This window comes from Streptopelia decaocto (genome assembly GCF_964273445.1).
Source record: "Streptopelia decaocto genome assembly, chromosome: 6".
Classification (NCBI taxonomy): domain Eukaryota; kingdom Metazoa; phylum Chordata; class Aves; order Columbiformes; family Columbidae; genus Streptopelia; species Streptopelia decaocto.
In genome coordinates this window covers 13,493,979-13,509,580 of record NC_138660.1, presented here as the reverse complement: position 1 = coordinate 13,509,580, position 15,602 = coordinate 13,493,979, and the positions used below count along the sequence as shown (strand labels likewise).

The following is a 15,602-nucleotide window of genomic DNA, read 5'->3' as shown; positions in this document are numbered from 1 at the left end:
GCTCTGTGTGGGCGGGCCGGGGGCGGGCGGCGGCGCTGGGCCCGCCCGGTCATGGCGGCGGCGCTGGGCCGGGGCTGGGCGCGCTCCCAGCCGTGCGCGCTGGCGCTGGCCGCGGCGCTGGCCGTGTGCGCCTTCTACTACCTGTGCGGCGGCGGGGAGACCTTCTCCAGCGCCACCCGCCGCCTCCGCGCCACGCCGCCCGCCCCGGCGCACCGCCACCCCCAGCGCGGCGAGGCGGCGGGGGGCCGCGACCTGCACCTCCTCATGATGTTCACCAAGGCGGAGCGGAGCCCGGCGCTGCGCGCCAAGGGGCAGGCGGCCCTGCGCTCCATGCTGCGGCACGGCCGGCTGGGCGGCGGGGACGCGCTGCACCTCCACCTCGTCACCGAGGGCGCCAGCAGGGACATCGGCCTGGGCCTGCTGCGGGACGCGCTACGCGGCGCCGCCTTCCCTCACCAGGTGCGGGCGGGGGCGGGCGGGGCGCGGGGCTGGGCTGCTCGGGCTGGTGCTGCCCCGGCAGAGCATCCTCCGGGGCTGCAGAGGAGCGCGGGGCTCTCTGGGTGATGTTCATCTCCCGGCAGGATAAAGGGAGCAGAGTTCTGGTGGAAACAAACTTTCTCTGCTGCCAGCCCTTGCTCCGGCGGCATCCAGAGCGGGGTTTGCTTCACATGGGCATTGGAGGAGGCTGCGTCTCTCCCCAGTGTCTTGAATCTTTAGAAGGGCTCGGTCTGTGTGAGCTGAGCCCCTGCGCTCGCTTTTCCTGCATGATGGGGATGTCCTGATGCAGGTCAGTGGTTATCGAACCCAGACCTGGTGAACCACTCTGCTCGAGAAGAGCAGTGGCTCTGAGCAGCGCTGCTCCTCTTGTACAGACCCTGTGGTTTGCCCTGGTTCAGCGTCTCAGCACAAGGACCAGGTGTATCACCCTGCTGCCAGCGGCTCTTGAAGAAGGGAATGGAGAGCCCGCAAAGGGTGGGGAGCTTGCACGTGCAAACATTCATCCTGCTGCCTGGCGGAGAAACAGTTCTGCCTCCCAAAAATGTCGTCAGTGCGGTCTATGCGAAGTCAGGCTTTCCTTCACATTGAACAGGTCTGAAAACTGGAAGATTATGAAGTTCAGAGATGCCAGGTAACTTGATTTTCCTGTCCCGAGGTGCTGCTGCAGAGTGTTGCTTGGAAGCAACCTCTACTTCTGCTGTAACCTTTCATTTCTCATCTTTCAGATATTTAATATTAGCTGAACTCTGCTGAGGTGTAACTAGAGATGTAACCTTAACATTGTTCATAAGAACCACTCGTTGCTAAATAATCCCACCTCTCCTTTTTCTTAAAAAGCTCTTTACTGGTGCTGGTGCTCAGTCGGGTCACGAATACTGGTGGGTGACCTGCACCGTGCTGGCAGCACTCAGCTCTCTGGAGGGTGTGCGTGGCGCCTTGGCGAGGATTCCTCCCTGCTGTGGTGAGGTGCGCTGGCAGTGCCCCGTGATGGTGCAGTGCAACAGCTGACTCAGGTTTGCGGTATCGTGTCCCCTGGAGTGGGGACCCCTGGGCCACCGTGGTGTGCAGATCCCTTGCAGACACCCCTGTGTGCCTGTGGCTGCCTTACCACTGCCTGCTCTTCGCAGAAACCAAACTCCTCTGCGGGCAGCCTTGCTTCACCAGGAGGATACAGGCTTGTGAGTTAAATGTGGTGGGAGGTGGGAGTGGGAGGTGGGGGCATGTAGTGATGGGTCTGTTGCTGAACAGACCCCCATCTGTGCTTGTGGACTCACAGTAAAGCCTGGCTCATGTCTTGGTGAGTAGGTCTTGCACCAAAACTGATCTCTGTTGGATGGTCTGGAGGACTCAGGTGAGATCTCACTGGGATCTGCTCTGTGGAACAGCTTCTTCCCTCTCTCCTGACAGAGCCTGGTGTTGCATTAGCCAGCCTGTGGTTGGCACTACACTTCAGATCTGTTCACTGACCTGTTCTGAGCTAGAGGGTTCCTAGAGAGCAGATGCTGTTCCACACTTCAGAAGCATACAGCCTTGCCCTTAACACTGTGACAATTTCTGGTGCACTAGCAGGTGACAATGCCTTTTTATTCTTGCTGTAGTGTACCTCATTCCTCTTCTTTAGTGGCAGGAATTGTCACCACAGCTTGGACCTTTTGTGCAGCTAAATGTTGAACATGGTTGATCCCCAACCTGGTCCTTATCTCCAGCAGTAACCTATCTCCATCCTGAGACCTCTTCTGGTTTCTTTTGGTGTCCGCAGAACACTTGTCTGCTTCTTAACACTGTTTTGCCTGAGCAGACCCATGGGTGAGGCTTGATAAACCGCTCAGAGTTTGAATGTAATGTAATGTTACAATCTTGAATGTAACTTTTACTTCACGAGGATGTGATTTGGGCTTTGCTTTTGGAGCTGTCATTGCCTTCCCCTCCTAGCAGAGCTGGGATTAGCTGGGTCCTCTATTACGGTGAAGCCCAGGAAACAAACCTCAATCCCAGCCCTTGGGGAAGGTCATGGGCCAGTTCTCACTTCTCTCTTAATCAAATTCAGGAGCTTTCAAAATGTCCTGGAGACTGAAGCAGCTGGCTGCAGCCTGCCAGGGCAGGAGCAGGGGGGGTTAGGAGAGACCACAGTGGGGTGTGTGGGAGCAGCTGAGGCACAGAACCACCCCTGCTGGGCAGGGCAGCCCTGGGCTGTCCCAGTCGCAGGGCAGTCAGGATGTGGCGTCACAGTCCCGCAGTGCCTGTGCAGATGTGGCCCAGCTGTGGAGCTGTGAGCGCAGCGTGTCGAGGGCGAGCGGCAGATGGAGCTGGAGCTCCGCGCTGTGCAGCCTGCGCCGGGGGGAGCAGCGGGACGGGGAAGCTGCTGCGCAGCGCTGGCAGCGGCGGTGCTGGGGCTGCACGAAGGACTCGCCGCACCCGACACCCAGCCAGGACCTGGCCCACCCCGGCCTTGTCCTTTGAGCTCAGGGCTTTTCTGCTCGCAGTTGCAGGCACCACGTCCTGTGGGCTGCAGGGGGATCTCTGCAGCCTCTCCTGCTTCCCTGGGAGCAAGTCCGGGCGTGTCTCAGCAAGCCGATATGACACTTACAAAGAACCCGACTCGCCCTATTTCCTGCAACTCTGGGCTGCACTATCTGACTCCTTGTGCTGATTCATATCGCCTGTTTGTGTCGTTCCCCTCAGAGAATGAAACGAACTGCACACTCTGCTTGCTGCTCTTCCTGGTTGCCTGTTTAGGTGGGCCCTGTGGAGCATGCCGCCAAACGCCGACTCCTCCACAGGTCCGGCGCTGTGCGCAGATGTGCTGGGGTGAATGTGACTGAGCTGCCATCACCCGCACTTGCAAGACAGCTCCAAAGATATCTGGCATGAGAAGGAGGGAAAGTTAAAGAGAAGCAAAATGTGGGTTGTTTATTCTAGTGAATCAGTTGAAAGGGTCTTTTCTTGGTATGCGACGTGTTTAAAAAACTCTGCTTGCACAGGAAACCCCTAGAACTTTTCTTAGTGTCCTCAGCAAACCTGGTCAGATTTAGCTATGGGGATTTACCGAAAGCTGCTACACAAATAAATAACAAAGTACAAAATTAGCATCAGATCAACAGGCTGTGCTAAAGTCAGCAGCTGGGAGAGGAGAAGTCCTCGCAGCCCTGGAGAGACCAGTTGGTCTGTGGCTGCGGAAGGAAGATTCAGCTGCTCAGGAGTTGGCTTTGCAGAAGTGCCTAACCGAAGGGTGGGCAAAAGACACCATTTTCCTGTTTTCTTTGGCAGAGGAGGAAAGGCAGATGATGCGGTGTCTGGAGTTTCAGGAGTATTTTTCCCATGATTTTTGTCCACTGGTGCTTGGCACTCTCCTCGTTTTAGAGGTGACTGAAATGGGTTTGGCTTTTTTTTCTCCCTGCTCAGCTGTTTCCTATGTGCTGTGCAGACCTCAGGCTGCCTTTGCTGGATGCAGAAGGGTGGTTACAGGTGCTGTATTTCTCCTCCACGCTTCTCCAGTCTGGCTGGAACCTGAAGCTGCCCCTGCTGAGCTGGGCTGGGAGCAGCACATCGCGCACCGCGGTGCTGATGCTGCTCAGCTCCGTGCACAGGAGTCAGTGCCTCTGCGCTGGGGAGCGCTGTCCTACTGTGTCTGGCTACCCGGAGTCACTGCGGGCAGCGGCGCTTGGTGCTGCCGATCAGCTGCCTGTTCCCTCAGCGTGGCCAGTGCCAACTGTGATGGTGAAGCCGTCGTGCAGCTCAGCAGGGCTGGGGTGAGATGCTGCCATAATGTTGCTGGTAATGGTGTTTCCTCTCCTGCGGTGTCTGGGGGGATATTCTGTGCTGTCCAAAGCCAGGTGTGGCTGCTGATGAGCTCTCCCAATGCACTTTCCTTGTACATGTTGTTCTGTGGTTTTCCTGCCGTCCCGCTGCAGGCGCTTGGCCCCGAGCCCAGCAGCAGGACGCTGTCCCCAACGAGGGACACGCTGGCCATGGAGCCTGCACGAGGGATCTCACAGCACCCGGCTGATGGCAAGGGTGGTGTTCGGGCTGTTCTCCCAAGGTGGGCCCTGTGGGGACTCCGCTGTGACTGGCCTTCAGTGGTACCTCACTGTGGGCTCGGCTGCCGGGGTCAGGATCGGCACGTCATCTTGCCTTGTCCAGTGTACTGCGGGTCCCACAAGCAGCTCCCCCCCTCCCACACAAGGGTGCTTTGATCTTGGTAATGTTTTCTGCAAGAAAGTGTGGGAAGAAGCTCCAGCCTGTTTGCTGCCTTTGTCTCCATGCCAGCCTTGCTCAGAGTCAGAGCAGCTCCTTGTGCATCCCATAGAGAGGATGGACCTTGCACCAGCTCATGCTCCAGAGATGCCTTTTCCTCTGAAGCAATTGATTTGGTTTGATGTTAAAAAAAACAAATACTTGTTTAAGTGTATACCACAGGTCTTCTTAACCACATGAAGTTTCGGTAGGGAAAAGGAGTGAAACCATAGAACTGTTGAGTAGTTTGGAAGGGACCTCCAGAGCCCGTGGGGTTGAGTTCCCTCCTGAAGGAAGGGCCAGCTTGGGAAAGTGTCTTGGTATCCCTCAAACTAGGCTGCTCTTTCTAAAATTCAAGTACTGCTGCAAAGTTGATTCCTCGCTGGCCTTCGGTTCCTGCCGGGCTCTTCCTGCTTCCCCTGGCCTGAGAAAGACAGCGCGACCTCGAGTCTCCACACTGAAGTTCCTGTGCTTCCCCCATCCGCTCCGGGGTCGTGTTCCTCATCTCTCTTAATTACCCTGAAAATCCCTCTGGTTATCACGCGTGATTCAGAGACCTGCATCCTTCTGTGTGTATAACAAGCATTAGGCTGCTTGCAGGTTCCTGTTCATCAGCCTTTGACCAAAATTAGCGATAAGCATGTAAAATTTCAGTAGCTGACAAGATACGTTTGCAATTGCTCCTACTTCTGGCCCATAGCCAGGACTGTGCAGGCGTGACGGGGCGGGTGCTGGTGTGCGGGCTCCTGCGGGGCCAAGCAGTGCAGGTCATTGCTGGCAAAGCTCCAGCACCAGCGGGCTGAGCTCCATCTAGAGAAGATGCTGGGCTCTGCTGTAACTGCTGGTGTCTGGATTTTCAGCAGCGTGCAGCGGCCCATCCTCCCTTCCCCCTCGGGCGCTGGCAGGACGTGCTGCAGAGCTTGTCTCCCTGCCGGGCTGGGGTTCAGGAAATCCGGGCTGCATCCCTGGCCGTGTCACAGCCTGTCTCTGTGGCAGGGAGCAAGGCTGGGTCCTCAGGGTAAGTGACGTGGTCTGGCTTGCCTCAAAGCGGCAGGATGCCAGAGCCCGGAGTGAGCACTCACCTCTTCTGATGGACTCCATATGGCACACCAGATACATGGTTGCATTAGGCAGTGGGAACAGGCCAGAAAAAAAAACACAAAACATTGAATACGCTTGATTGTGTGTGCGGATTCGAGTCTCTGCCCCTCTCACAGTTATGAAATGGCTGTAAAAATCCTTCCCTCCTTTCCCTGCCATGTTTAGCTGGCTCTGGTGACAGGGGGACACACGGGGTCTAGGGCAGCCGGGTCACTTTGTGCAGCTGTGGTACCAACCAGCAGTATCTGTGCTTTAACACCCCCCGCCTCGCCCCACACCCGTGCTGGCTGAGCAAAGGGTGCCGGTGCTGGGCCCGTCCCCAGAGGCAGTGACTGAGCGGTGTTTCTGGCGTCTCTCCTAGGTAATAGTGCATGATGTGAATGAGCTGACGGAAAAGCTGTTTCCAATTGTCGAAGCCATGCAGAAACACTTCAGCGCTGGATCGGGGACCTACTACAGTGACTCGATCTTCTTCTTGTCGGTGGCCATGCATCGCATCATGCCCAAGGGTAAGCCTTCGCTGAGCTGCTGCAGCAGCTGCCTCTGCCAACACAGGCTCTCTTGTTCTCCTGCACAGAGATGTTATCCGGTGCTATTTGAAATGCAAAGAAAGCTAACAAACTTCTGAGGTGGGCGTCTGGGGTTCTGCTCCTTCCTGCAGAGTGACGGACCTTTTGGTGCAAGGCTGCCCACATCCAGGTCTGGTGGTATGAGTGGCTGTGTCCCTGCCACACAGCACCTGGCCCTGTTCTTGCACCCTGAGATGATAGGAGAGGTGAGAAAGCAGCGAGTGTGCTCACCCTGTGCGTGTTTACAGCCACATTCCCTGTGGGTGTCAGCAGAAAGAGGAGCCACGTGTTCGTGGTGCAGCTGCCTGGCTGTGCCCTAGCAAGTGTCAGCAGAAAGAGCTTGTCGAGCCTTTCCTCTTGGCTTCAGTGAGCTCTTGGAAAGCCTTGCTTGTTAGCAGCCACTGATCACTAAAGTTTCCTTATTGTGCCTTCACTGTGCTGTTATTGAGTGTGGGAACAACAATAAATCTGCAGGAAAACAAGGCAGCTGGCAAAGAGGGCTTGGGTCTGTTGGTGCCATGTTTTCCTTCCCTGGCTGCACACGGGCGCTTCTCCTGGCGCTGGTGCGCTCTCCAGCCTTGGACCGGTCACACGAGGAGGGTGTTAACATCCCTGGGCTCTGAACCCCTTCCCCAGAGCTCCCCCAGCCCTGCCTGTCCCTTCCCGGTGCTGGTCCCTGGGCTCTCCCTGTGGCTGCACTCTGGCCTGTCACACCGGTGAGGACAGTGTCCTGTCCTGGGCTAGCCGTGCCCTCCATGTGCCACAGTGGGAGGAGGTGACCAGTCTCTCGAAGCTGCTTGTGGGTCGCATGCGGTGGTTGCTGAAATAGCTGTTCCCGTTGTTCGCACCACCAGCACTGGCAGCTTCCTCGGCACCTGGAGCCTGTGCCCAGCCGTACTGTCTCCTGCAGACTTCGTACCATGGATCTCAGGTGCAGTCTCGCTCTTGCTGGGACATGAGCGGGTGCAACTCCCCTGTGTCCCTGCTGAGCCCTCTCCCGGCTTGGCTTCTGCTCTGGTCTGTGAAGCTTCCTCTGCACATGGCCCTGTCCGGAGGGCACAGCCATCCCATGCTGGCTCATTAAGTGGCAGGGCAGTGGTGTTTAATTTGTGTGGGCAGGCATTAGAGAAGAGCAGGCAGGGAGGTGACCGGCTTTGTCCCCCCGGGGCTGCGGGATGAGGTGGCCCCGAAGGTCCCATCCGACCCCCACTGATCATTACTCTGGTCTCCAGCGATTCATTACTTTACCCTCCATTAGACTTGAGTCTTTTTTTTTTTTTAGTCTGGTGATGTCTGCATTGCGAGCACTTTGAAGTATGCTGAATACAAATGACGGTATTAATGCTGGTTAATTCACTCATCCCCATTCCCTACTCTGTCTCTGCCGTGTGTTGAAGATACCCATGTTGTACTGCCTGCAAGAAGCTGCTCAGTCCACTATGTCTTTTCTCAGTTCGTTAACCCAACAGTTGTCTCATCTCTTGGAAAGCTTGTTTGCTGTCCCTCAGCCTTATGGGGCTTTCAATGGTCTGTTCGGGGCACAGGATGTTTAAAGAGGCATTTTTACAGTTTCACGAGCTTAGTTTTTTTTGCAGAAGCTGCTAGTAAAGCTGATTTATATTTCCTTTGCAAGGGAGGTCAGATTTACGGCGCTGGATGCCTGGTGATTTATGGGGCTGGCAGGGCTCCCTGGCTCCATCCCTGCTTCCCAATGTGCAGCCAGCACCGGCCAGGCAGGCAGCGGGACAAGCAGGGAGCAGGCAGCCGGACAAGCAGGGGACAGGCGGCAGGACAAGCAGGGGACAGGCGGCAGGACAAGCAGGGGACAGGCGGCAGGACAAGCAGGGGACAGGCGGCAGGACAAGCAGGGGACAGGCAGTGGAACAAGCAGGGGGCAGGCAGCAGGGCAGGCAGGGGACAAGCAGCAGGACAAGCAGGGGGCAGGCAGCAGGGCAGGCAGGGAGCAGGCAGCAGGGCAGGCAGGGGGCAGGCAGCGGGACAGGCAGGGGACAAGCAGGGGACAGGCGGCAGGACAAGCAGGGGACAGGCAGTGGAACAAGCAGGGGGCAGGCAGCAGGATAAGCAGGGGACAAGCAGCAGGACAAGCAGGGGGCAGGCAGCAGGGCAGGCAGGGGGCAGGCAGCGGGACAGGCAGGGGACAAGCAGGGAGCAGGCAGCGGGACAAGCAGGGGGCAGGCAGCAGGGCAGACAGCGGGACAGGCAGGGGACAAGCAGGGGACAGGCAGGGGACAAGCAGGGGGCAGGCAGCAGGATAAGCAGGGGGCAGGCAGCAGGGCAGGCAGGGGGCAGGCAGCAGGGCAGGCAGCGGGACAAGCGTGGGACAGGCAGGGGGCAGGCAGCAGCTCTGCTGCCCACTCGCAGGCTGGCGGGTGCCCGTGGGAATGGCCCCAGGCTGCTGCCGCTCTCCTGGCTCTCAAACCAGCCACTACTGGTGTCGGTGGGCCCCTTTGCTAAGGTGAAGGAGAAATTACTAAACCTTCCTTTCCAGGCAGCATTAGTGTTTTTCTGGTGCGTTTCTGTGCCCCTTTACCTGCCTTTTGTGCCTTTTTTTTGCACCTTTGCCGGCACAGCTGCCTCCATAGTGTTCACACAATTTTTTGGGGGAAGCCAGATTTGATTGGAAACTTAAGGACCCTCCAGGAGAAATGAAGGCCCTGGGCTGAATATTAAGCTCTCTTTTGTGTTTGTTTGTATTTGTGTTAATCAGTCTATAGGTTTTTCTCAATACATAGTGACCTTTGCATTAAAGTTGCCTGGCTTCAGTTTCCCAAATTTATAGTTTTTTGAAGGGAGGCCTATTCTTGTCTTAGTGATTTGTTCGGAGCCTTGGGGTTGTGATGGGGCACTGACTTTAACACAAGGGATATTTGTTGTGGTTCGGGTTTTTTTTTAAGGCTTGTGGAACACATGCTGATTGTGCGCATGTTACACTGAGAATAAATGGATCTTGCTACTCGGCTGCCCTGTCTTTCACTGCTGCTTGGGGTCCTTGCCCAAAAAACTTCAGATCTAAAACCTGCAGCTGCCAGACTATAATATAACAACTTCTTAGCTGGTGTAAATCATGGAACTCTCTTGCCTTAAATGTCTTACATCAGTGGAGTCAATCTGATTTAAACCAGCTGGGGACTTGGTATGCAGTGTGCAGCAGTGCAGACTGCATAACTCTTGTCTGCGCTGGAGGCTCATAAATCCTGTTTTAATGCAGTGTGGCCAGGCTGGCAGAGCTGGAGGAGGGTTCGATGCACCGCAGTGGTTTTGCAAGGGAGGAGTGATGGGAAAGTTACACTGAGAGAGGACGAGCAAGGTTCAGCCTTAGGAAGAGCTGCCAGGATGAGGACAGTGCCAGTGTTAAATGGTCTGGGGGCTTGCAGAGGAGAGCTAGGAGGGGAAGGGAGGACAAGGACTCGAACTCAGACTTTTTTACTTTTCTTTCAGGTATGCCAGTCCAGATGTGGCCTCTCACTTCCTGACTGGTTTTGCCCCCTCCAGTTACTTGACATTTTAGTCATGTAACTTCAGAGGACCCAGCAAGCTTTTTATAACCCTCCTTACAGATACGTGAAGGAGTAACTTCTGGGCAGGTCTGCCTGGCAGGCAAGATCAAGGACAGACTCCTGCTGCCGTGGGGGAGGGGAGCGGGAGATGGGTGGCAGAGGGACAGCCAGGGGAGGCTGTGGGCTCCCCAGGGAATTCTGGGCCCAAGTCAGGTAGTTTTCAGGGAGAATTAGTTTAGCAGCTGTGTGTCCATAGGAGCTGGTGGGCTGAGGGAGCAATGTCAGCATCCAGCAGCTTGGGCAGAGCTGTGAAAACTGTTGCGAGTGTTTGACTCCATATTTGGGAGAAAATATTTGGTGAGGAAATACTTGATATAATTATCACTGTTGAAATCAGCAGGGTGAGATACGACTAAATTATTAAGACCTTTGGTTGCAGTGCTTGTGAGAGGCGATGGATAAGAGAAGTGGGAGCTGGGCAGTACTCCACCGTGAAGACACACCTGGGGACTTGCTGACTGAAAACTCAGGAGCTTGGTCTGCGGGTACATTTGATAAGGTTGCTCATCAGGGGCTCTGCAAGGGAACTGAACAGCAACAGGAGAAGTGGGTGAGTTTCTGTGTGACTAAACAGAGATGAGGAGATATGAGGAAGGAGAACAGGGCAGGACTGATCATTATGTATTGCTGAAATGTATGGTATATCAACGTGGTTGGTTGGGAAGAACCTGGAAGGGGTTCAGAGAAGAGCAGTGGCTTCTATAGGGATGAATCTGGCTGACTGGGACCCACTGGTCCAGGAGAGGGCTGGCTGAGGGGATTACGGTGTGGTCCATGGAGCCATGAACCATGCAAGAACTGGGGTGCATCAAAGTTGGTGAGAGGTGCGTTTGAAACAGAGGGCGCAGTGGTTATTCACACAGGTGCAGTGATCCGTGGAGTTTCTTGCCGTGGGATGCTGTAGAGGCTGAGCTGCCTGATGGGAGAGGAGATCGCTGCCAGGTGCTGTGTGACAGACACGGCCTCTGCTTTGGGACCTCCCCGGGCTGTGAGCTGTGCAGGAGCACATCGAGGGGACATGGCTGTGTGCGGTGGGGGACGCACAGCTGGCTGTTGAAGGTGAACAAGCAGCACCATGGCCAGGGATGCGTCTGCCAGCCTGTGCTGTCAGCTTCATAGCGGGTGTCTGGACTGAATGGCTGTGACACACCAGGATCAAACGGGAGGTCCAGGGGTCTCCCTAGCCTCAGGCTCTGGACAGGGTGTTTCATCCAGCTCATTATCAACAGCTGTACTGATTATTAAATGTCAACCAGATTATAGTGATGTTTGTCCAAGCTGCCTGTTAATGACTAAGCCCCAGGCCGCTTGGGGTTTGGTGCTGCCTGCAGCAGGCTGCAGCTGCTGGCTCTGGCTGGGTCTCTCACGAAACTGATATCGGCCTCTGCCTGCTCTGGGAGTCCTGCCCGCGGACAGTGGCCTCTGTGATAATCAGCTTACGCCTTTCCCACCGAGTGGGGCTGGAGGGAGGGCAGAGGCCTGGGAAGAGACGTGTTGGAGCGAGTGCTGAATCACAGAACAGTTTGGGTTGGAAGGGACGATCAAAGCTCATCTGGCCCAACCCTCCTGCCATGAGCAGGGACATCCTCACCCAGATCAGGTTGCTCAGAGCCCCGTCCAGCCGGGCCTGGGATGTCTCCAGGGATGGGGCATCCACCACCTCTCTGGGCAGCCTGTGCCAGTGTTTCAACATCCTCATGGTAAAAGTTTCTTCCTCATGTTGAGCCTGAATCTCCCCTCCTTTAGTTTAAACCATTACCCCTTGTTCTATTGCAACAGGCCCCGCTAAAAAGTCTGTCCCCACCTTTCTTACAGGCCCATTTTAAGTATGGAAAGGCTGCAGTAGATGTCCCTGGAGCCCTCTCTTCTCTGAACAACCCCAACTCTCTCAGCCTCTCATCACCGCAGAGCTGTTCCAGCCCTCTGATCGATTCTGTGGCCTCCTCTGGACCCTTTCCAACAGGTCCGTGTCTTTCCTGTCCTGCCTGCTCGGGACGCCTTGCCTGCACCGAGGCTGGGCTCCCTGAGCTCCCGTACCGCCGGCTGCAGAGGGGCAGACCCTGCGAGCCAGGGAATGGCAGAGGTATCAGGAAAATAGACTGTTTGCTGGAACAGTGTCTTGACAAGTAGCTGTCTTTTGCTAGTGCACTGCTGTAAAAGCAGTCAGGCAGCATCCTGAAAACGTGATCTGTTGCATTTGGGGAAACATTTAAGTGTGTGTGCATGAGGGTTTGCCATTGCAGCTGCAGCGCTCGAATCCGTAATGCAGGACTGCCAGGCTGGGGCTCTGTTTGCCCGCGGGGTGCCAGGTGACGGCACGCAATGTTTCCCCTCAACAGCACTTGTGTGCAGTGAGTTACAGGGCATTAATCCTGTGTCACACCATGAACAAAGAAACGTGCATCAGAGTCTGTGAGGTGGAGCCCGGCAGAGGGAGATGAGGGAGCACCACCTCCTCTTCTTCCTCCTGTCAGCTGCAGGGCAATTTGTGGTTCATGTTGCAGCTACTCACAAAATTCAGCGGCTTACATTGTGATAAATGAGCATTTTGAGAGTGCGTCACTCCTGATCCGTTCCGGCTAGCTGGGTGTTGTCGCTGAGCCCCACCACATTGGGGGTACGTGGAGGTGCAGGGGCTGGGGGAGCGCCAGGGTCCCAGATGCTCCAGGCCTCATCATGTGTTATTGAAGTGAAGATGTTGTGAAGAGGCATAGAAAATTGGGGTCTGTGCTGGAGTTATGGGAGATGAACCTGGAGCCACGTGCTCCCAAGCTGCAGTTCCCACGGGATGCTGCAGTAGCTGGAGGTTTTATTTTCTGGCAAAAATGTTTCCCTCTTACAGGCATGGAGGGAGTGTTAATAGTTTCTGGTGTGCTCTCACAACCTCCCTCCCTGCTTCACACCGCAGCCATGCGAAAAACAGCCGGATTCCTTCCCCAGCCCGTCTCTGGGCTGTGCTCACTAATGTCAGATCCTGCGAGGAGAAGAGCAGAGGCTGGGGTGATGGATTTGTGAGCTATCGCGGAGTGGTGCCAGCCATTGTTCCTTGCTGGGGCGAGCCTGTTGCGCTTTAGGAGTTGTTTCTGTGGTGCTTTTTGGGAGCAGCCAACAGCAGACATCTAAATAAGCCCACCCCAGGTAAACACTGCAGGCTGTGGCCTTGTAGGGGGGTCCTCACCTGCCAAAATGAGATGCTAACCCTGTCCAGCTGCCTGCAGGACGTGCTTCTCCTGGCAGGAGAGCCCTGGGCCCCAGCCCTGCTGCAGAGGAGTGGTGGGGAAGGGCTGCTGCCATGAGGGGGATGCGGATGCTGCTCAGTAGGTTCCTGGTAGCCCCCCAGGAGCTTTGGCACGGTGGAGACCCCTGCCCCACGGCACCACCGCCACTGGGGGCCAGCACGACCTGCAGCCCCAGAGGTGATGTCTCCTCTCATCGTTTCCACTGGCCACCCCTCGCTGCAGTGCCACCATCGATTATTTTTGGATGTCCTAGTTCTGTCAGGGCAGGCACATGTGGCTGTTTCCCCGTCCCTGTGGAGTGGTGGGGTCTCTGTGTCCGGTGCATCGGTGGGTGCTGCCCTCCCTAGCCAGCCTCCCTCCCCTGTCTCCAAAGGGTGGAAGCTGCTGGGGGTCACCCAGCATTGATACCAGGGCTGCTCTCCCCCACGACATTGCTCCCTGCTCTGCTGTAGCTTGTTAAGAGCTTAACAAGAAGAAGCAAGGACAAAATCTGCCTGCAGCGCCACAGCCCTTTCCCCCACCATGTGCAGTTAATTGGGACATGAGATCATCTACCTTAATGCATTTACTTTCCTGTATCTCTTTTTGGTTTCCCTTTCCATCTCACCCGCTCACTACTTCACAGCTTTCCATCCGCACTGCTTATGGCAACCTGCAATTAAGCCTTATTTTGTCTGAATATAAGGTTTCCTGCTGCTCTTCCTCCAGCTCCAAAAAGTGTCTCCACACTCCTCTCCCCGCAGCACCGTATATTAAATACATAGCAAGCAGCACTTAGAGCTCCCTCCTGAAATCTGTTGCATGCTCAGCAATGTCTCTGCTTTGGAGTCTGGCTAAGAGCCGAGGTATTGAGCACTGTTAAATATTAGTCCCTCAGACCTGGATGGATTAAAAGGAGACATTTGAATGCACAGGAAAAATTAATTTCCTGTAACAAAACTCATCCATCTCCTGTCGAGTCTTCCCCATGCTGCTGGAGGTGGCTGCGGGGTGTGAACCAAGGTGAGCAGAGCCATACTGCCATCAGAACCTGAGGCCATCACTGCAGCACCAGACCCCTGAGCTCAACCAGGTGCCTGCCTTGTGTGGGTGGTAGCAAAGATTTATCATCTGTCTCTGGCAGGCAGCCTAATTTTTTAATTAGCTGATAAGCTGGAGCTGCTGTGCAGAAGATGCTGCTCTGCTGGGTGCCTAATGGGTGCTGCAGAAACTTGCATTGTGGTGTGTTTAGGGGTCAGGATGCTCAGGCAGGTCCTCCCTTGCCTCCTACCCTCCCCTGCACCCTGTCTGCAGATTGGGGAGCGGGGCTGATGGCTGCCCCAGGGAGCAGAGGGGTCCCTTGGCTGCACAGCAGAGGCAAGAACCTGCATTTAGGAGGGCAGCTGGAAGGTAAGCTGTCTGCACCTTGGCAAGCCTCACTGGTGCAGGGCTTTGTAGGGTGGTCATCTCTTGGTAGGGTGAGCTCTGGAGCAGCATCTGGAGGTCCTGGGGAGGGACACTGCAGCCCCCCATTGTCACTGATGTGCTGGCAGCGAGCTCTGCAGAGCGTCATGCTTGCACACACACGTGTGTGTCCCTGCCTCAGCTGCCTTCCTCCGGTGGTGTCAGGATCGGCTGGGTGTGTGGGCAGTGGTGATTAACACTGGAAGCAGAGGGGTTGACTTTATCCATGGAGGAAATAAGGCCTGGCAGGGTGCACAGCTGGAGGGGAACGTGCTCACAGCCCTGCAGGCGGCAGGAGGGAGGGTGGCTGGGGGCAGCTGGGGGTGAGCCAAACACAGGGAACATCTGATGAAGGGCAGGATGGAGCACCCAGCGTGTTTGCATAAACAAACCATGTATATCCACGCTGGGCTTGTCATGATGCTGGCAACGCTGCTTGGCACTGCAGCTGCACTTGTGCTCTGCTTCCCACTGCAGCTCGGGCTTTTGAGGGTCATGGGCTGGTTCTGCTGGGCAGCAGCGTCTGTGTTGCACAGGGATGCTCCAGAGCCTGTCACCCGCTCTGTGCCCACGCAGGCCTTGGTGCTGGCTGTGGGAGTGGTGTTTTTCTTGGCCACGTGTCCCTCTGAGCTGGCAAGGCGGAGGATCCTGGTTTCGCAGCCAGCACGGGCAGCTGCTGCCGGCAGGCACCCTGCCCACTGGAGCAGGGGCTGCTGCTGCCCTGTGCCAGGAGGTTTATTGCCCTGGGCAGTGATCCGAAAGTCGCTGCTGGTCCTTCACAGCTCCTGGTTTCCTTAGGATGTCCCCCTGTCATGATGGAGGCAGCTAAAAAAAATCATTTGTAGATGGAGCCAAACTCAAAAGCAATGAAGAGATGTAGAGGGGAAGCTGTCCAGGTGTGCTCAGCATTTACAGGCCAGCAGACCTTATCGCTGCAGCCC

The 15,602-nt window shown here is 56.0% G+C and overlaps 1 protein-coding gene across 2 annotated transcripts in view; it reads left to right on the top strand.

The window, feature by feature from the left end:
- Positions 1-10: 10 nt before the first annotated feature.
- Positions 11-15,602, top strand: part of XXYLT1 (xyloside xylosyltransferase 1) — a 34,971-nt gene continuing 19,379 nt past the window's right edge. The window contains exons 1-2 of one of the 2 annotated variants that reach the window (XM_082056747.1): positions 11-459; positions 6,194-6,341. In XM_082056747.1, the coding sequence (XP_081912873.1) occupies positions 52-459; positions 6,194-6,341 (556 nt within the window). In that variant the 5' untranslated portion in view covers positions 11-51. Of the gene's footprint in view, positions 460-5,729; positions 5,750-6,193; positions 6,342-15,602 lie in introns of those variants that run through there. The other variant, XM_082056748.1, reaches the window with a different exon arrangement.